General features: G+C 42.5%; 1 protein-coding gene across 7 annotated transcripts in view; it reads left to right on the top strand.

Moving 5' to 3' along the window:
* Window positions 1-21943, top strand: part of LOC141350397 (brain-enriched guanylate kinase-associated protein) — a 169468-nt gene that overhangs the window by 143541 nt on the left and 3984 nt on the right. For 6 of the 7 annotated variants that reach the window (XM_073855487.1, XM_073855486.1, XM_073855485.1 and 3 more), the window contains 2 exons: window positions 12031-12138; window positions 12252-12332. In XM_073855487.1, the coding sequence (XP_073711588.1) occupies window positions 12031-12138; window positions 12252-12332 (189 nt within the window). Of the gene's footprint in view, window positions 1-6903; window positions 7722-12030; window positions 12139-12251; window positions 12333-21943 lie in introns of those variants that run through there. The other variant, XM_073855488.1, reaches the window with a different exon arrangement.

Below are 21943 nucleotides of genomic sequence, written 5' to 3'. Positions count from 1 at the left end.
ATTTCTATAGAGTCTTCCAGGCAAAAACCCGACTAAAACACACTGTAAACATGCCTTAATGTGTAGCGGAAAAAATACCACCAGTCAGTGTTCACCAGTCACGCTGCATGCGTCATCAAAACAACACAGACGCTGCTGACATTCCTGCCGCGCCACTCAAATAGTTTAACATTAAATAACATCATATTTGTCTTAAATCCTTAACGATTAACATAGGCTAAAACATATATTCTGGATCTTGAAGTAGACTTTGACTAAGTGTAACGGTTGTTTTCAGATGTGAGCTTAACAAACGTCACAAACTTTGGATGGACACAATCACACAAGACTCTGGTTTTTCTTTTAATTCTCCGCAGCAACAATCTGAGAAACACTGAGAAACACATCACAATGTATCACAAAATAGGGTGCAGACACTGCAGACATAAATCACCACAGCAGTGTCAGCCATTTTCTGCTGAACTACGTATAACAATTAAATGTTAACAAAATAAAATAAACATGAAATACACATACATGAGAAACACATCACAATGTATCACAAAATAGGGTGCAGACACTGCAGACATAAATCACTAAAATAATAAAAACATAAAATGAACAAACTCAAATTTGTGTGTTTTCCATTTAGCATACAATGCTACATCAGTAGCAGCACATGTACAACTTTAGTATAGCTGTAGTTTACTCAACAAATTTTCAGTCAGACATATAAACTCATTCAGCTCATTGTACACTTGTTTGTATAATCATTACAAACATTTACATTTGAGAAACTCATATTAAAACACACTATTATCGTATTTTTAAACAAACTAAACTGGAGAGAAGAGAAACACACTTACCCACAGCAGTGTCAGCCATTTTCTGCTGAACTACGGTGGGGGCAAAAGGACAAAATAATAGATGTCTGCAATGTTTTAACCACTAGGGGGCACCAAAACACAATTTTTTTAGTTAATCCACTAATTTCATGTAATTCAACACCATGAATATCATTAGAATGAATGTTCCTTTTTTAACTCCGTTACATTCACCCCCACAGAATTACATGAAACTTAGGCATCACCCAAGGTACAAAGACAAAGTCACATAATAAACATTTCACATCAGAGAAGAATCTCCCATAAAAGGATGGTCAATATGAAAATTATCCCATAAGGATGAATTGAAATGAGAGTAGCGCTAAGCTCCCATATCAACGAACGACCGCAGAATGTCCACATACATTCCACATTATTCTTCAACAATCTCATATTCTCAGAATACACCAAGAAAGTAGAAGGAAACAAGGTACATTTATGATCAACTAAATAAAGAGGCCCCTACAGCAGTTTATTAAGGCACCCATCATCCTCAGGTATATAATTTCAACAGGAACTTTATCCCAGTCCAAAAAAACTAGGAAAGAAAGAAGAAAAGGCAAATCCAAATGTACCATAAAAGTAAATATACTTTTCTAATTGACAAAGGCTCGAAGTACTGACTTACAAACACCCTCAACATTATGCTTTGCATCTTGTATTACAGCCTGGCCTGACATTGTTTGAATCAATCTGTCAACTGGCTTGATGACACGGCCAAAGCGTGACCTGATCGGTCTGTTGGAACCAGCTTCAACTGGCGTACATATGGTTGGAGTCACACCAGAGATCTCAGAGTGTGTTCGAGCTGGCATAAGAGTACATGCAGATTCTATGCTTCCTGAATCTGAATGTCTTTCATCTTCAGTTACATTCACGTCAGCTGTCACAACATCTGACTTCACACACTTATTTCCAAAAGATGCTGCTGGAGCAGCTTGTGGAGTCGGATCATTTAAAACATCACTCGAGACTACAGATGCAGTAGGTTCTTGACTCACATCAGGTAAGTGAGAAACCCAACTCAATGTTCTGTCAGTTTCATCATCCACATGACTGGTCAGAGCAACTGTCTCACAGGCAATTTCATCATCCATGTGTGTAGGTAAGGTCTCACTCATCACTGAGCAGTTTATCTGGCTTGATAAACTTGATAGCATGTTACCATGGGGTTCACTCCCAGGTGAAACCATACAATCCACAGATATCTCATCAGGCACAGGTAGGAAATTAACCAGCAAAAGGAGATTGCGATGAACCATCCTCTTTTGACCTGTGGTAGGGTTTTGAATTCTGTAAGTGTGAGTTTGAGGCTTGGGGTCCACTACAGTGTAGACAGTAGACTCCCATCGATCAGCAGTTTTTCTTTTTCCTCTCTCGGCCTTATTTGCTAACAACACTTGGTCTCCTATGTTGATGGTGAGCCCCTTCACTCGACGATTATACAGATCAGCATGTCTCTTCTGTTCTTTGGTGGCATGTTGTTGTGCAATCATCATGGCCTCTTTTAGATCTTTAACAAATGTTTCAACAAACTTGCTGTAGCTGATTACACTTTGATCATTCAAAACTGAACGGAAGAGAATGTCAACTGGAAGGTGTGGTACCCTTCCAAACATCAAATAAAAGGGTGCATAGCCTGTAGACTCGTGTGTTGTGCAATTGTACATGAACGTCAAGGTCTGCAAACGTCTCGGCCAATCCCTCTTGACATTCGGAGATAGGGCACGAATCATGTTGCCCAGCGTCCTGTTAAAACGCTCCACACTTCCATTGCCCATTGGGTGATAAGGGGTGGTGTGTGATTTCTTCACCCCTGAAACTTTGAGAAGTTCACCTATGAGCCGACTCTCAAACTTGCACCTTGGTCACTGTGGACACGTTCAGGTAGGCCATAGATACAAAAATATTTGTCCCACAGGACCCTGGCAACTTGCTTGGCAGATTGATCTCGGCAAACAAAAGCCTGGGCTACCCTTGTAAAATGGTCGGTCACCACTAAGACATCGATGGACTTATTCTTAGCATCTTCTGCCGACCAAAAATCAATAGAGACCAGCTCTAGTGGTCTTGTAGACTTTATGTTCTCCAGAGGAGCTCTGCTGGAAGGGTCAGGACTTTTGCTTATGATGCAGCATTGACAGTGGCGCACATAATCACATACTCTTTGCTCCATGTTTAGCCAAAAGAAACGCTGCTTCGCCAAGCTAACACTCCTGAATTGACCTTGATGGCCACTTTCATCATGAACACTTCTCAGAATTACATCCACCAAAGAGTCTGGGACAACATATTGGAAGCGCTTCATCCTTGATGACTGGTCATGGGACACCCTGTACAGGACACCATCCCTCACAATCAATTTCTCCCAATGTTTGAGGTAATAAAGCACCGCCGCTGATTCCCCTGCTCTTTCCCACCTTGTGGGTCTCCGGCGTCTTTCAATGTAAGACATGACTTTTGATAACACTCTGTCATTCATCTGTTTGTTACGCAGGTCCTCCGCAGAAAATGCTGGCAATGTGTCCTGGCCTGTAGGAACTAACTGAGGCAGGTGATCCACGACTGCCATTGCTCGTGTATCAGCACCAAGTTCCCATTCTTCATGTGAAGTCAAGACAGCAGAGACATCCAAGCTTGTAGTGGTAAGGTGATCCATGTCAAAATCATATAAAACAAGATTTGACTCAAGCACCAGTTCTCTTATCACCCAATTTCGAAAAGTCATTTCGTGTACAGACAGATGCAAGCGAAGTAGGATTGGGTGCAGTACTTGCGCAAGAGATGGAAGATGGAGAAAGAGTAATTTCATATGCATCCAGACTACTCAGAGGAGCAGAGAAGTCCTACTCTGTATCTGAGAAGGAGTGTTTAGTAGTCATTTGGGCAGTTGAAAAATGGAGACCATATCTAGAAGGGAGAAAATGTGAGGTCATAACGGATCACAATGCACTAACTTGGGTATTCCAACATCCGAAGTTGTCATCCAGACTTACCCGATGGACAATACGGCTTCAAGGCTATGATTTTACGGTCAAGTATCGTAAAGGTCATTGTAACGTTGTTCTTGATGTGTTATCCAGATCACCAGAACAACTTACTCCAGGGATCATTGCAGTTGTAAAAGATTCCAAGTCAAGCAACTTGCCAACCAACTTACCAGTCGAGATATCTAGTATTTTTGCAGCACAGGAAAAAGATCCAGAGATCCAGGAGCTGATTTTGAAAACAGTGTCACATACATCTCAAGACATGTCTCGTGTACATTATGTGGTGGAAAATGGTTTGTTGTTCAGGGGCATTCCAGACAAACACACAGCTCAGAAATTGCAACTTGTCATTCCATTAGAACTTCGGAAAGAGTTTCTGCACTATGCCCATGACAACCCTTTGAGTGGACATTTGGGCAGACTGAAAACGTTACTTAGACTACTAGCCATGGCCTACTGGCCAAGTGTAAGTTCTGATGTTTGGAAGCAGTGCAAAGAATGTATCACGTGTCAAAAATATAAACCATGTTTGTGTAAATTATCTGGGTATCTGCAATCCACACCTATCGTTGAACCAGGTCATATGATCGGAGTAGACCTCATGGGACCATTTCCAAAGAGCTCTCGACAGAACGAGCATCTCTTAGTTGTAGTGGATTATTGTGTCACAGGAGTGACGATCTTTTAGGCGGAACCAAAAGTTGGGAAAGTTTGGTTCCGCCCGGATGTTTCCGCCCGGACCGGGAAGAGAAAACACCGGACATCCGGTAGCATCGCGAGGGCTGTAATCAGCCAAACTATGTACAGCTGCGAGTTATTAAGAGGAGCGCCAAATGATTGGATGATGGCAACACCTAGGAGAGGATTTAAGGGCAGTTTTAACCACAGTCTAGGTTGATGTTATCCCTGTTGGTGGTGTGTATCGTAGCGCTGAGTTGGGCTCGCCTGATACGCTGTTGGATTGCTGTACTTGCTCTCTCTCTCGTTTGGATTGTAGACTTACATTAACGAAGATATCGAAGACCTTATAGGTTGAATATTAGACGGATACTGATGCTGGACGAGAGAGACGAAAGAAGAGGAAACTTACCATTGTGAGTATACATCTGTGGAAAAGTGGTGTTGGTGGCTGGAAACCGCCCTGTCTATGCATCTGGAGTCATTGCAGTGTGAAGTCAACCTAGGGGAACGTGGGACGAAGAAAGTACAGTAATTGTGAGTAACAAAATCCCTTGATGGAAGTGTTTTGCATGTACTTGACCTGCATATCGTTTTGAGTGTTTCCAAGAGAGAGTGAGTGGCCCTACCCCTGAACCAGCGTGGTGGGTGAGCCGAAGGGTCCTTGTGTTTGAAACAGCTTCAGTGACGAACAACAAACACTAGGCCGTGTTACCATCTCCATATTCTCCCCCAGAGCGAAGTGAAGGAAGACGGGTGTCTACGGTGTGCACTGAGCGTGGTGGGTGAGTCTTTGGATGTAGAAATTTTCACTTAAAGTGGTGCTGTGTAATGCTGTGTATTGCAGTGAGATTGCTGTGTCTTGTCAGACGTAACCCCGCCTCCAGTCACTCGTCCCGGGACGAAGAGGAAAGCGGCCCAAAACCTGTATATGATTATGCTGTGAGTGTGTTTCAGTCTTAAAAACCACGGAGTGGCATCTCGAAGTATTTCTCGCAGCCAACTCTTGGCGGACTTGTGTTTAGGAGTGGCGGTGAAGAACTGTGCGATTGGCGGTGTGTGAGTATCACATATAATATTGTTACCTTACCTGTGTCTTTTCATCATCACAGAGCTAGAGGCGAAGGAGATCCGCCGCCCCGAGGTCTCGACGAAAGGGCACCCCGGTCCAGTTTTCGATTGACCAACGGGTATCGAGGAAAGGGCAGCGCTCGACCCGGCGTGCCGGCGTGACGTTCTCGCCCCTCTGTAAACCAACGAGCGCCGAGAGGGTCTTGGTCCCCGGCGTCCCATAGAAACCACTGTCCAGTCGACGCATTGCGTAGCCAGCCAGCGTAAGTCCGCCACCTTGTAAGATACTACATAACCTGTTAAGTCTGCTGATTAGCAGGGAAGAGGAGTGTGTCGTGAGAGCTGTGCAGAGAGCCATACCTACCCAGGAGCTGTAACCAGCGCAGAGGTGAGAGAAACCCTTGAAAACTATTCACTGTGTCCCTGTGTCCCAGCAGTCGTCTGTGGAGAGAAAGAGAGCTAGCGTGAACGCTGAGATACTGAGCTGTGAAGAGAGCCATACCTACCTAGAAGCTGTAACCAGCGCAGAGGTGAGAGAAATCATTGAAAACGATTCACTGTGCCCTGTGTCCCAGCAGTCGTCTGTGGAGAGAAAGAGAGCTAGCGTGAAAGCGGAGATACTGAGCTGTGAAGAGAGCCATACCTACCCAGGAGCTGTAACCAGCGCAGAGGTGAGAGAAACCCTTGAAAAAGATTCACTGTGTCCCTGTGTCCCAGCAGTCGTCTGTAGAGAGAAAGAGAGCTAGCGTGAACGCGGAGATACTGAGCTGTGAAGAGAGCCATACCTACCCAGAAGCTGTAACCAGCGCAGATGTGAGAGAAACCATTGAAAACGATTCACTGGGTCCCTGTGTCCCAGCAGTCGTCTGTGGAGAGAAAGAGAGCTAGCGTGAACGCTGAGATACTAAGCTGTGAAGAGAGCCATACCTACCCAGAAGCTGTAACCAGTGACGAGGTGAGAGAACCACTGAAAGTCGATTCACTGTGCCTTTTGTGTCCCAGCTGTCACCTGTGAAGGAATAGAGAGAACAAGTGTGAGTGCTAAAGGAACGAGTTAGGAAGGAGAACCATACTTACCAAGGAGCTGCAGTCGGTGGAGAGGTGAGCGAACCCTTTGAGACCGATCCACCGTGCCCTCGTGTCCCAGCTGTAGTCTGTGGAGAGAGAGAGAACAGGGAAGGAGAGTGAGTCGACAAGCAAGGAGCTGTGTGAGATAGGCGGTGAACCGCCGGGAGCTACAGACCGGTACACGGATAGGAGAAATCTATACCAACACTGATTTTGATTTATTCTGCCTCCAGGAAGGAAGAGGAGCGCGCCACGGGCAGAGGGAACCAGAGGCGGGAGCCTGTTCCTCGACGAAACCCCCCCACCCTCTGTCATTCATTCGGCCGTGGCCCCCTGGAGGGCAGAGCCTGGCATTAGTTTTAATTACCCCTTCCCCAAGCCCCAGTACATTTTAAATATTTAAATAAATAAAGAATATTGTTTTATACTTACCTGTCCTCGTTGTTGTCTGGTCATTGGGTTGGTTTTGGGGACCTCCTCGAGGTGGAAGTTGAGAAGGGGCGTGGCTTAACCACTAGCAGCCAGCCCCTGGCTTGTGACAATTGCTCAAAATAAGTGGAACTTTTCCCACCGAGGCAGGCCAAAGCACCACGAATTGCCCAGATATTAATAGAGGAAATTTTCACAAGATGGGGAACTCCTGCCTACCTTGTTTCTGACAGAGGGGCTCAGTTTACTTCAAATTTACTTGGACAAATATGCAAGCAATGGGGAGTGGTCCAAAGGCTCACGGCTGCTTATCATCCTCAAACCTATCTTACGGAGCGCATCAACAGAACCTTGAAGACAATGATGGCATCTTATGTAGGAGAACAGCATAGACAGTGGGACAGATGGTTACCCGAGTTCCGGTTTGCTATAAATACTGCGTGGCAAGAGAGTACTGATCATTCCCCAGCACAAATTGCTTTGGGTCGAAACCTAAAAGGCCCAGTAGAAAGAGCAATTCTACTACACAAGACACCTGATCCAAGTAGTCCCATCTATCAAACACTTGATCGTCATCAGCACCTCATCCATCTGGTAAAGAAGAATGTGGAAAAAGCACAAGGTAAACAGCAACAGTACTACAATCTACACCGCAAGCAAACACAGTATATAGGTAATGCGGATTTCGCTCCCCCCATGACGTAGGTTAGGGAACAGGTAGTGACCGGCCTTCTGCATTTCGCCTTAGGTTCCGCCCCTTTATGTGGAGGGCGGAGGGCTTTTGCAGGCACTGGAAGGGTTCAGCTGCAGTGGCGTTTTGGTAGGGATTCCCAATTCGTCGGTCACGTAAAATGTGGAGCCATAATGCGTTTGCATCCTTTAAAAGCCTGAGAGGTGGTCACAGTCTACTTCCATTGTAACTGGAAAACTTAAAACATCAAAATTTTATGTTTACGGTCAAAGAAAATCATTGTGTTTCAATTATAAAATTATAATTTTTGTATTAACTAAACCTGTAATCGGAGTTATACGTATGTATGTTTATAATTTGTGTTATTTTAAATTTTAAATATTTTAAAGTTATTACGGCAAATGATTTAAAATGTGTATGTTTTAAATTAAATTTTGACAGAACTTTTTAAAGTATTTGTTTAGTTTTAAATAAAGGCTTAGATATTTGAAATTGTGTCTCTTTGGATTAAATGTTAGCAGTATCCGTAGGTTATCTAAAAATTATAGCTAATTTAAATATAGTACAAATTAATGTATAAAAAAATGAAAAGAATAGTAGTATAGTATACAGTAGTACACTGTAAACCTGGGTTTTTTACAGTAGCACACTGTAGCCTATTACACATTTACAGTAGCATTTAGATACTGTAAAATGGAAATACAGTTTAGTACATCTTATTCTTGAAAATCCTTGTGTAGTTTTTTACAAAAATACAAAAGTTTGAGCAGAAAGCTCAAATAATTGCATTTTTGTGAAGGAATTTTGTTAGAGATCGTTTTACATTATTACAGTATTTTGCTGTACAATTCTGATGTCATTTTTGATCATTTCTTAAACCTCACAACATAAGCTATAGGTAGCTGACGTAGTGTGTCTATCTAGTGATGATTCAGTATGTTATTTCTAAAAAAGGAAAAATTCGCCCAGTGGTCTGAGTTAAATAGTAATTATAATAATAATTATGAGTGCACTGCAAAAAAGCCCTGCATCGCACGCTGCGATATTTTAGTCTGGTTGTTTAATGAGAAAAGAGATTATGTGTGTTTTATTGTATAACAGTGTGTGTTTTTTTTAAATTAAGCTGTAATTGGGCTGGAAATTTGTAGTACAATCTGGCAACACTGCTCACTTTATAATCAATGAGGTTATTGTATTAAACAGGCCTGTATTGCTAAATACATTTGTTTTGTTTGGTATCATATTTTCCAACTGCAAATATACTACTGTATGTTATAAATGGTACATGTTTATAGATTGATATGTTTATACTGTTACATGGTAAAACAGTCAAACTAAACAGGGCCTGGTTCCCCAAAACGTTCTTATCACTAAGTAGTTCTTAACCTATTCCTTAACCTCTCTCTTAACCAGGCGCGGAGCTTTGGGCGGGCCTGGACGGGCCTGGGCCCGCCCAGATTGACAGCTGGCCCGCCCAATCAGAAATGTAAAAAAAATACTACTCTGTATAGTTAGACATGGATACTACTTCATATGGTACATTTTATCTATTGCATGTTATGTTAAAAACAGTAAAATTATAAGTAAGCCTGATAACTATTTAAAAACTATTATAAAGAAGTTGAATGTTGCGTTACATTATGGTTCTAATGAGAAAAATATTCCCGAGAACTTTTTTTGCAAGCAAGTGGAAAACGTATTTTGAATAACACGTTATAAATATGTGCTGCGCGCTTTCCTCTCAATAACATAAACACGCAACAAATATGACAGCGGGGTAAAACATAGAAAGAAAAGATCTGGGGCCTCATTTATAAAATGCTGCGTAAAAAACATCCTACATTTGATCTTATGATCATTTATCAAAAATGCGTACGTGTGATTCATAAACCGAACAGACACGCAGAAAACGCGTGTACCCCTTTCAAATCTATAAATCGCAAATGAACTTGAACTTGTGCGCGCAGCCGAGCAGTTTCAGATCTCCGCCTTTAAACAATGCCTAATTAATGTCATGGACATATAAAAGAGCGCTTGCCAATGTTTAAACCCAATTTCAAACAGCAAGAATGGTTTATATTTCCAAAAACCTGCAGCAATCAGACAAGCAAAAGTGCGTACGTCTGCTCAGACCCTGATGTGGCGCTAAGCACTTTTCCATGTCAAAGACAGTTTTTATAAATATGAACTTTGCCGTGGATTTTTGCGTACGCACGTTTTACGATCAAATCTGTGCGTACACATGCTTTATAAATGAGGCCCCTGATCACAGTGATGTTGTTTGATATAGCCTACAAGCTCTCTAACTCAGCAATATAAGTCACGCCACGTTTATTGCTACACTTTATACAATATAGCCTATTGCTTTTAAGCAACAAATAGCCTATCATAACAACCTATAAGCCTACTGTGTAATTGAGACATTAATTTAAGAAATGCTTTCAAAACAGAAAGACGTAGGCTGCGGAAATATAGTGGGTTCACTATAATCCACACCACAGACGTTCTTGGTTTGCTTCTTATTTATTAAATCGATGCAATTGTTTGATTAAACATTGATTAATATTAAGATACAATTTATACAAAACGAAATTCACTTTAAAGAAAGTCTTTCTACAAAACAAACCTATGCAGGGCTCGCAAAATCGCTACCCCGACGTCCCGGGGCTATGGCGAATTCCTGTCGGGCTACAAAAATTTATCTGCACCCTGCCCGTCGGGCGGAGGAAAAAATATTGTAATGTGTTTGCATTCTCTCAGATTTAGTTAGGTAATTATATTGTATGTAATTCAGTGTCATCTTGTTAGTCATCACTATCCCCACTAACAAGTAAAACTGTCGGGAAATGAAGTGAAAGCATAATTAAACCCATTATTCCTTTCGTGTTACGTCTGATATGCGCGCTCCTCGGCTCTGCTCTTCACGAGTAGGCTACCCGCTTGCTCTTATGCTCATCAAAAAGTATATTAAATGTTTATTTATTTGTCATTTCGTTTAACCTCAGAGTCAAACATTATTCTAGCAATTCCCTTTTTCTTTCTTTATTTAGTAAGTTAACTTAAATATGTGAGAACAAAAATATATTTTTAGTGATTTGCATGAAGAAAATATGATGTTAGAAGCTTCATTTTAAGCATTTAGTAGCTTAATTTATTTAAACAGTTTTAATAGGCTATTTTAAAAACTATTAGGTTGTTTGTGTTCATTTATATTTCTTGTCACTGTGTGCAGGTTCTTTTTTTTGTAGGCTATGACAGCCCAATAATTTTTTTAACCAAAAAGGCTTAATTAATGTCATGTTGCATTACAATTTAAAGTATATCAATAATGTCAAAAATATGACGTGCAGTTCGGGTGTGTGTGAATGCTGTTTAAATTAGTGTTCTCACCAATACGCTTGTGATTCCTGAAGTTTTGACTAATTTTATAGACTTGTTATAGTTTCTTATTCAAAAGTGACACCCATAGATTCAGGCCCACCCGGACTTAATCCATGCCCACCCATATGTAACGTTCTGCATCCGCCACTGCTCTTAACCCTATGGCACGATTCCCGACACTTTCGTACGCTAAGTATATCTTCTGTAAGTCGCACTTTCGTTAGTGTTGTTTGAGTCCAAGACGCTAGTCGCCCCACTGTGCAACAGTCTTTACAAATCAGCGCAGTGCAATACAAGTCAAACTATGATATGTTGACAATGTTTTTATGTTATGGACATGTTAAGACTAATAAAAAAAATGTTTGCAATGGATACAGGCCTATTTATGAAGTTGACTTTATTTGGTACCAGAACTAATATGGTGGTTATTAGCCTAGGCTATTTAGTAATGTCATTAAAGTGGTGGTGGTTGAGGAGATTCCCCCGTTCATATGTAAAGCGCTTTGAGTACTGAGAAAAGCGCCATATAAATGTAAGGTATTATTATTATTATTATTATTAAAGCGTTTAAATTGGCAATCACTTTTGATCATTAAAATCTGGCAAACAATTTGGCTCTAAATGGCTAAGATCTATAAATGGGCAAGCCTGGTGGTGTCCAGTAACCGACCAACTATGGCAGCGATCCAACGTGTCCTTGTATTGAATCAAAGTTGCCGTTATATAGAATCAAAATAACATACTGTAAACTACAAAGAGGGCCACATGAGGCCCATGGGCCATGTATTGTGTAATGTTAATCTCTACCAGGGACTAAACACAAATTACATAAAGTATGAAAATGTTTTTCCTCTACCAGTCAGAGCACCATGATGATGAGAAACGGGCTCTTAGCAGAGAAATCATCGTCCTCAACAATCATCTAATGGAAGCCAAGATGACCATTGAGAAACTGAGAGAGGATAATGTAAGAAAAATCATGACAATATGATTTCTTATACATACTGTGGCAAAGTGGCAGTCACTTGGAAGACTAATTGCTATGACCTAATGTTCTTTTTATACCACTCTTTTCACTAGGACCTATACAGGAAAGACTGTAACCTAGCTGCCCAGCTCTTGCAATGCAGTAAGTCTCACTACAGAGCCCAGTTATCTGAGGTAAGCTAGCATGTAACAGAAAACAGTTAGATCATTAATATGCAGACTGCACCATGCAGACGATATATCAATAAAAAAGCACTTTTCCTTCATCTAAATTTTTAAATTGATAATTAAAATCTGCCTATTCATATGTAACTTAATAGCTGTACTTTGTATTTTACCACAATTGTATTTTACCACAATGTATTCACATTTGCATTATTACTCATCCTTACCTCCAGCTGTAATTTACTAAGATAATTATCACAGTGTAAGTCTTATAAGACTTTCCTTTGATGGATAAACTCTAATTTTTATATTTATATAATAATATTTTTACATTTATATTTTGTATTTTTAAATAAACCTCAGTAAATTAATCCTACTATGACCACTAACTCAGTTAGCTAGGTTAATATATCTTTATCATTCTTTTTCTACTGAGAAAATGTAACTTTTGCAGCAGGGCCTCAGTAAAAATATGTTTAAATAATAGTGTATGCGATTAGAGCTTTGCAGTGTTGACCAAAACCAACCCTGTTGGTTTTAATGAACTCAAATGTTTGCTTTGTATAAACAACCTCTATCATGGTTCTAACATTAGCAACGTTTGGCTAACTGGCTGCAATTTACATTATCTTGTTACTATGGTGACTGAAAGGTTAAAAGAGTCATATTGGATTTATGCCTAGTGTTTTCCATATAGTGTCAGTGTGGTTCTGAATAACTCAAATAGTTGAAGAGTTAAAGGAATAATATATTTGTGAGTTACAATATAAAAAATCACTAGCACATTGTTATATTTTTGTTCACATGTGTAACTACTACAGTGGCCGATAAGTGCAAAACAAAACAACAAATCAAAAATCAAAACAACAAATTAAAAACACAAATGCAAATCTAAAAACAAAATAACAATTAAAAAACACAACAACTAATCAAGTGACAAAATAACAAGTCAGAAAACAAAATAAATCAGATAACACAACAACAAATCTACAAACCAAAAAGAAGGTACATTGCGTGAATTTAATTGTTACTGCTGATTGGACGACAACTCTGTCAATCAAGATGCTCAAAATCAACTCACACACTACTAATGCTTTATACTAGTTCCCTTTCAGTCGGTTACTACGACGTCACGTCATGACCGACGAATTGGGAACCGTTCCACGGCGACCTATCTACTTTGAGAAACGTACAAAACACTAATGAACTTGGCATGCAGGTATTTGCATAATGCTGGCGCCGCCTCGCCAGGTGCGTATATAAGTGGCAGGTGCACAATACCAAATCTGCTTTATTGCTTCAAAAGCCGGCAGTATTCTGCTCTCAAAAAGCGCATCTGCTCTTTGTAGATCCTGTTCTGGGAAAATCAGCACTGCTTGCTGAAGTTGGTTGGACTCACGGCACCTTAGCGGAGGCTCGCAGCTTTTCTCTCTTTTTCTCTCAGTTTAGGACTTGAGTTCGAGTGAGTGCATTGCCTCTCCCTGTGTGCTTCATCAACTGCACAAAAGAGTAATTTCCCTAAAAGAGCAGCAACATGATCATTGTCTTTCGTGTCTGGGGCTCCAGCACGCAGAGGTAACGTTTCATGATAGCTTGTGCCCCATCTGTAAGGGCATGCTATGGTGGATCTGCGAAGACGGGTGTTGTTTCTCCGCGACGAAGCTTGCCAAGGATGATCTCCATATAACGGTGCTGAACCGGTCTGCTGGTTCATCCAGCGACCCTCAGCGCCCTGGTCTGTCGTCAGCGGAGGTACTAATGGAGACCAGTGGCCCATGTTTTACAATGTCTACCGTCGGGTAGTGTTGCAGAGCCCACGTTCGAACCTGAAATGGCAGCCATGCTTGCTCGGGCGGCAGACTCAACCTCCCCCAACTGAACCGTCCCGCCTCGACGATTGGTACTTCAGGGGTGCTCTGGCTTCTCAGTCCTCACCCACCGTGCCCTTCTTCCCTGAGGTGCATGAAGAGCTGACGCGGTCATGGAAAACCCTTTTTTCCCCCCGGAACCGGCCGTTTCAGCCTTCACCCCTCACCTCTCTCGATGGTGGGGCTGCCAGGGGGTATACTGGTATCCCGTCAGTGGAGCGGCCGGTCGCGATGCAACTGTTTCCGGACGGTGTCGCTTCCTCCTGGCGGGATCAGCCTACTCTCCCCTCACGGGCCTGTAAGTCTTCCAGTCTGACCAGTGCTGCTTACCGGGGGGGAGGCAGCCTCAGCCTTGCATGCCGTGGCATTGCTGCAGGTCCATCAGGCCAAGGCTCTGAAGGATCTGCATGAGGGAGGTCACGACTCTGCAGCATTCACCGAACTCACGCTTCATGTGACCAAGGTCACTGCACGGGCTGTCGGTTGTGCTATGTCCACCTTGGTGGTCCAGGAGCGCTGGCTGTGCCTGGCGAACATAAAGGATGCCGATAAATCCCGGCTCCTGAATGCTCCAGTTTCCCAGGCCATCGTGTTCGGAGAGATGGCCAAGGAGTTCACACAGCAGTTCTCCGCTGCCCAAAAGCAGACTGAGGCCATTGCCCACATCCTGCCGTGTCGGAAGCACTCCGCTCCTGCCCCGTCTACGTTGGTGCCTCAGACTGCTCCTCGTCCTGTAGCAGCCACCTCCGTTCCTCCCCAGTGCTCTTCTCAGAAGTGAGGAACCGGTCACCAGCAGCCGCCCCGCCTGCTTCCAAGGGTGGAAAACAATGCGCAGATTGCCGTCCTACTGGCGAAGGACGTGATCGTGCCAGTCCCTCCAGCTGAGATAAGGTCAGGGTTTTACAGCCCTTACTTTATTGTGCCCAAGAAAAACGGTGGTTTGCGACCGATCTTTGACCTGCGTATGCTGAACTGTGCACTCCGCAGAATGCTGTTAAAAATGTTAACGCCCAAACGCATAGTTCTATGAATCCGTCCAAACAATTGTTTCGCATCCATCGACCTAAAGGACGTATACTTTAACATATCGATTCTCCCGTGATTCTCTCTTCACCAAAATAGTGGAGGGGGCTTTAAAACCTCTGAGAGAGAAAGGTGTGCTCATTCTCGCGTATATAGACGATTGGCTCATAATAGCTCTATCACCTCAGACGCTGTGCGATCACAGAGACTTAACTCTCAAGCACCTCACTCATTTGGGTCTTCAAATCAACTAGGAAAAGAGCAAACTTTGCCCTGTGCAGAGGATCTCTTTTCTCTGGATAAAACTGGACATGGTTGATTTGACAGCATGTCTAAAAGATGCGTGTGTACAGTCAATACTGACTTGCTTCGATACATTCAAGAGCAAGAGCGCGGTCCCGCTGAAACTATTTCAGAAGCTCCTGCGGCATATGGCAGCAGCAGCAGTGGCTGTGACACCGCTCAGGCTGCTCCATATGAGACCGTTTCAGCGTTGGCTTCACGACCAAGTCCCAAGGAGAGCGTGGCTTCATGGTGTTGTTATCATTACACCTGGGTGTCTTCGCACTGTCACTCCGTGGATAGACTGTTAATTTCTCAGAGCCAGTGTGCCTCTGAGACAAGTCTCCATGCCTGCAATAGTATGCACAGATGCCTCCAACATGGGGTGGGGGGGTCACGTACGACAGGCTTGTGGCTTCGTGGATCTGGATGACACCCCAGCTGCATTGGCACATAAACTGCCTAGAAATGTGGGCTGTATATCTTGTGCTCGTCTGTTTCAACAACAAGTTACGAGGCAAAGACATATTACTTTGCACAGACAACACTGAGACTGTTGCGTATATCAATTGCCAAGGCAGTTTACGCTCTCGTCACCTGACGCATCTCGCCCGTCATCTCCTCTTATAGAGTCAGAAGCATCTGATGTCCCTTCATGCCATTTATATTCCGGGCCTGTTCAACATAGCAGCAGATGCGCTCTCTCGTGCTGCGCGCCCCAGCGAATGGCGACTCCAGAGACTTCCCATTGTCGCCTGTTTTATTCATTAACTGAGGGCACACACTGTGTGGATGCCCTGGCACACAGCTGGCCGCGGGGTCTGCGCATATAAGCATTTTCCCCAGTGTACCTTATCGCACAGACGCTGTGCAAAATCAGGGAGGACGAGGTGAGCATGCTCTTATTTGCACCGTATTGGACAACAAGGAGTTGGTTTCCAGAACTCTCTCTCCTCAAGACAGCCCCTCTCTGGAAGATTCCCCTGAGGAAGGACCTTCTTTCTCAAGAAGGGGGCACTTTATCGCGGAGGTTCTGAGTGATTTACCGCAAGAGGTATCTAACAATATCGCTGCAGCGCGAGCACCGTCTACAAGACAGGCATATGTGCTTAAATGAAACCTGTTTGTCAGCTGGTGTTCTTCCCAAGGTGAAAACCCCCGAGAATGCCAGATCAGTGTCGTGATTTCATATCTCCAGCACCGTTTGGAGAATAGGCTGTCACCATCCAATATTAAAGTCAATATCGCTGCAACATTTACCCGTAAACGGCAGAACTGTGGGTCAGCACGACCTGGTCATTAGATTTCTCAGAGGCGCACAAAGGCTAAATCCTTCACGCCCTCCCTCTATTTCTCCTTGGGACCTGTCCTGGGTGCTAAAGTCACTCCAGGATGCTCTCTTTGAGCCTCTGAATACTGTGAGTATTAAATTTCTCACAATAGAAATTCTAACTCTCCTCATATTGGCTTCTCTTAAGAGGATAGGGGACCTTCATGCATTTTCGGTCGATGATGACAGAACGCAAAGCTTTAGAACCTCCAACCAGCTCTTTGTCTGTTACGGTGGTCAGCAGAAAGGGAAAGCTGTCACCAAACAGAGGATGTCCCATTGGATTGTAGATACTATAGCCCTTGCAAGATGTCCCTTGCCCATTTAATTTACATGCTCTACATGTAGTGTGGCATCATCTTGGGTATTGGCTCACGGTTCATCGCTAACAGACATTTGTTGAGCTGCAGGCTGGGCAACATCTAATACGTTCACTAGATTCTATAGGGTTCGTATTGAGCCGGTATCCTCTCGGGTTCTCTCTTCAAACCAGTGAAAACACCATAGCTCAGCTCGTATGTCGGATTGTAGCCTCTATTTTGGTGCTGCACATTTGCATCACTATGGAAGGCCATTAGTGCAAAAACATCTAAAAAGTGTTGAGATGTTTTTGCACTAATGGCCTTGACATCCTGACATGTCAAGGTTTTTGTTCTCCTCCAGACTCTCACTATATGTATTCTCTGTAAACCTGTGTTAGGCTAGGCGCCCACATTGTGTCCCCTACGTGGGGTTACTAAGTGTGTATTGTCTGTGGGGTTCGAATCCTCCACGTTTTTACTTAGCAGAGCCTGCTCTGCGTCTCTGTGTCATACCATGTTTCAGCTTTCTCAGCAATAATTTGGCTGATTTGGTGTTGTGCACCTGCTTACTTGTGTGCGCACCTGGCGAGGCGGCGCCGGCGTTGTGCAGGTGCCTGCATGCCATTTCGTTAGTTTCTCGAAGTAGAATTTCCCAATTCGTCTGTCACAACGTGACATCTCCGTTCCTTTCATTCAGGGAACGAGGGTTACATATGTAACCGGGACGTTCTATTTTGAGTATTTATAAATACAATACAGTAGCTAAACTATTGAGCTAGCCTATAATAATACCTACAATCAGAGTTTGCTTCACTGTGGGTTCACACCAGCCGCGTTTGAGGCATCAAAATCTCATCTACCACGTCTTGTTTGCCGCTTGAACATTTGCGTTATGGGAGGGGCTTCTGCAACTCCGCTCGCTTTCTGTAATCACGTCACTACTAGAGCAAGCTTTTGGTTGTTTAACCAAATTTTTTTGCCGCGGCAACGCTCAATTCGCGCCATTTGCACGAACTAGACATGCGAATGAGGCAGAATCGCATCTACCGCACCGTGCTTAACGCCTCATTCGCGCCGCGAGACCTCACATTGACTTAACATATAAATCACTCGCGTTTGATGCCTCTACCGCGCTGGTCTGGACGCAGCATCAGACTTTTCATGTCTCACTTTACATGTTTAACACCATGTAAAGCCAGCAGATGAATGAATGATGCAGATTTGCCACCAACTGGACATGGGTGAGCATTTCATTTACAAGTTACAATACATAACCCTCAGTGTAATGTCAAAATAACATATAGCTATCAGATTTTTCCCCCTATTGAGTGGCAAAACATTCAACAAAATGTCTGGTTTTCAAAGCAGCTGCTGTGAAACGCCAGTAAAATTGACTATTATCAGCTTAGATTAAATTTCTTTGGCCTTAACAGTGACCATAACAACTTGCCAAACAATCAGCAGTCTGTGGACATTTGGCATATGCCCAGACATTGCTTTTCTTGGCATATATGTTTGTCTTGCCTAACACTAATAAACCATCCCACCTTTGTAGAACACAAGGCACATCATAATGGATGTTTTTTAATAAAGGCTCACTGATAAAACTTTGCAATTACACAGAATAAGAGTATTTATTGGTGTATTTTTATAGGATTTTTTTCCCCAAATTTAACTAACCTGACATATGACTACTGCTACTGATTTTCTTCTCCTTGTTTTTTGCAGTCTGGAAAAGACTGCTCCAATTTTTTGTTGAATCTGTTAGCACAGTTGATCACACGACTACTTTTCCCAGTCACTTTTGCCGAAGGTGACTTCACGTACATAACCTCTATTGATACGAGATAAATTGTTCTCTAAAGACATTTGTATTTTGTACATAAACCGCAGATTGATAGGCAAATTTAAACCCACAGTAAGGGCAATACATAGTGTTTTAACACTGTGCTACCAGCTGCACTGTACTTTCAGTGTACTTTGATTGACAGTCAAGTGTCATCCAATCAGCAGTAACCATTCCATTTGTGCAATATACCTTCCATTTCTGGTTTTTAGATTTGTTGTTTTATTTTTTATTTGTTGTTTTGTTTTCTGACTTATTTAGTTTTCTGACTTGTTATTTCGTTTTCTGACGTATTTTGTCACTTGATTTGTTTTCTGATTTGGCATTTTGTTTTTAGATTTGCATTTTGTGTTTTTAATTTGTTTTGATTTTAGATTTGTTGTTTGTTTTGCACTACTCTGTAATCATAAACTATATTACTCCAAATGTTTTTAACAATGTTTGAATTAAATAAAATTGTCCAGCACTCCGCCCCTGTTTATAGGGTCCCCTGCCAGTGGTGTCATGTCCGGGTAATCCCTATTTTTTTAGCTTTTGCTGTCATAGAAACAATAGATGCTGTATGTGAAAGTAGTACTTAAAGCATCTGGCATGCCACTCTGTTGTTGATTCTGTCAAGCTACACTATGGGCTTACATTAAAATGTAATGGTCTAAACTTTATTTCAACTTTATAAACTTTACATCCATGAATTCAATTCAATTCAATTTTATTTATATAGCGCTTTTCACAATAGTTAATTGTTTCAAAGCAGCTTTACATTAATAGAAGCAGTAAAAGCACAGAAAAACGACAGATAGCGCAACATAATTCAAGATAGCATAAGCAGTCAAATTTGCTGCGGCTATGACTCGACATTATAAGCGAGCGTATTACTAATGTAACGTCTAGAAGAGGAAGCTAAGTTAAGCCCAAGAAGGCTGCCTCCCCGGGGTAAAAAACCCCCTAGGAGAAAAAAACCCCAGGCTGGTTAGCCGAGGAAATAAAAAAAAGTCCTAGGAGGGAAAAACCCTTGGGAGATATATATGTATATACACACATATAAACGGATAAGGAGATTAAGTGGAGATTAAGCGGGTTCTGCCGGTGATCGTTGGTCAGGCATCAGCTGGGCATCACGTTGAAGGACGACCAGTAGATCAGTGCCGACTTTCACATCTACCGGAACTGGGTCTGTTTGTCTCATTGTCGTCGAGGACGAGACAGGGAGAGAAAAACAAAATCATATTAGCGTAGGGGCCGTTCACATGTAATGCAAGTGTCACACAGTGATGTGGTTTAATCAGCTTAGTTCCAGACAGACTAACTATTGCGGCATAATTATATTATCCACAGTTGAGGATTTTGCAAATTGGGGGCCCACTGCGACGGTATATATGGTAACTAAGGGTCACCTTCCGATCTTTAAGAGAAAATGAAACCTGTCGATCCGTTTGACTAAGGCCTGTAGCCCCACTGTCGTCGTTAATGCAGGTTCAGTGGCACACGGGTCTATATTGCATACTATTTACAAGACCGCGAGAAAACGGCAACATCGCAACCTGACCATACGTGTCAACCCGTTTGACTAAGGCTGGAGGCCCCACTGTCGTCGTTAATGCAGGTTCAGTGGCACACGAGTCTATATTGCATACTATTTACAAGACCGTGAGAAAACGCCAACATCGCAACCCGATCATACGTGCCAACCCGTTTGACTAAGGCCAGAGTCCCCACTGTCGTCGTTAATGCAGGTTCAGTGGCAAACAGGTCTGTATGGCATCCTATTCAGAAGACACACGAAAGTTCCAAAATCGCAACCCGATCATACGTGCCAACCCGTTTGACTAAGGCCAGAGTCCCCACTGTCGTCGTTAATGCAGGTTCAGTGGCAAACGGTGTCAAACTATTTAATGCAATTCATTTTGAAGTGTTTATGCAGATAAGGTTTTTATTTATTTATTTGGTTGGTCTGTGTTATGACCGTGAGTGCTTTGTTCCGTACAAATAACTATTGCGAGTTAAGTACCTTTACTAGACAAATTATGTGAATGCTTTGTTGAAGAGAAAAGTTTTAAGTCTAGATTTTAAATGATTGACTGTGTCTGATTCTCGGACATCGGTTGGTAAATCATTCCAGAGCTTAGGGGCTAAGTAGGAAAAGGATCTTCCACTTTTAGACACTTTTGATAGTCTAGGGATAATCAAGAGACCAGAATTTTGCGACCGTAGTGTTCGTGATGGATTGTATTCTGATATTAATTCTCTAAGATATGAGGGTGCTAGGCCATTTAAAGCTTTGTAGGTGATTAGTGATATTTTAAATTGTATGCGATATTTAACTGGTAGCCAGTGTAAAGATGCCAGAATTGGGCTTATGTGGTCATACTTCTTAGATCGAGTAAGTCACTAACATAGCAAATGCAGTCTGTTAGCTTAGAAAACGTGTGTGTTTTGCTGGGATGTGAGGAGATGTAAAGCTGGGTATCATCCGCATAGCAGTGAAAACGTATGTTATGTTTCCTGATAATGTCTCCTAGGGGTAACATATATAACAAGAACAGGATAGGACCTAAAACTGATCCCTGCGGTACACTGTATTTAACCAGGGAGTGATATGATTCTTCCTCGTTGACATAAACAAAGTGATCGCGATTGGTTAGATACAACCTAAACCAGGCTAGCGCCTGACCACTGATACCAACATAGTTTTCTAGTCTATTGAGTAAGATTGTGTGATCTATTGTGTCAAAGGCTGCACTAAGGTCATAATTTGTGAGTCCTGTCAGAACGATTCATACCAATAGTAAAGGTTACAACTCCCATTGTTCCAAGCTCTTTTACAGTGAGTGGTGGCTGTTGACTTCTTTGCCGAGGGGCATTAATTCAAAATATGTGTTTGGAGTGTCGTGTGTTGCTCATCATTCCACAATATGTGTTCGGCGCGTCATGTGAATCATGTGCATTGTGCATCTTATCATAGACCCGCA

Source organism: Misgurnus anguillicaudatus, chromosome 18 (genome assembly GCF_027580225.2).
Source record: "Misgurnus anguillicaudatus chromosome 18, ASM2758022v2, whole genome shotgun sequence".
Taxonomy (NCBI): domain Eukaryota; kingdom Metazoa; phylum Chordata; class Actinopteri; order Cypriniformes; family Cobitidae; genus Misgurnus; species Misgurnus anguillicaudatus.
This window is presented reverse-complemented; position numbering and strand designations above follow the sequence as displayed.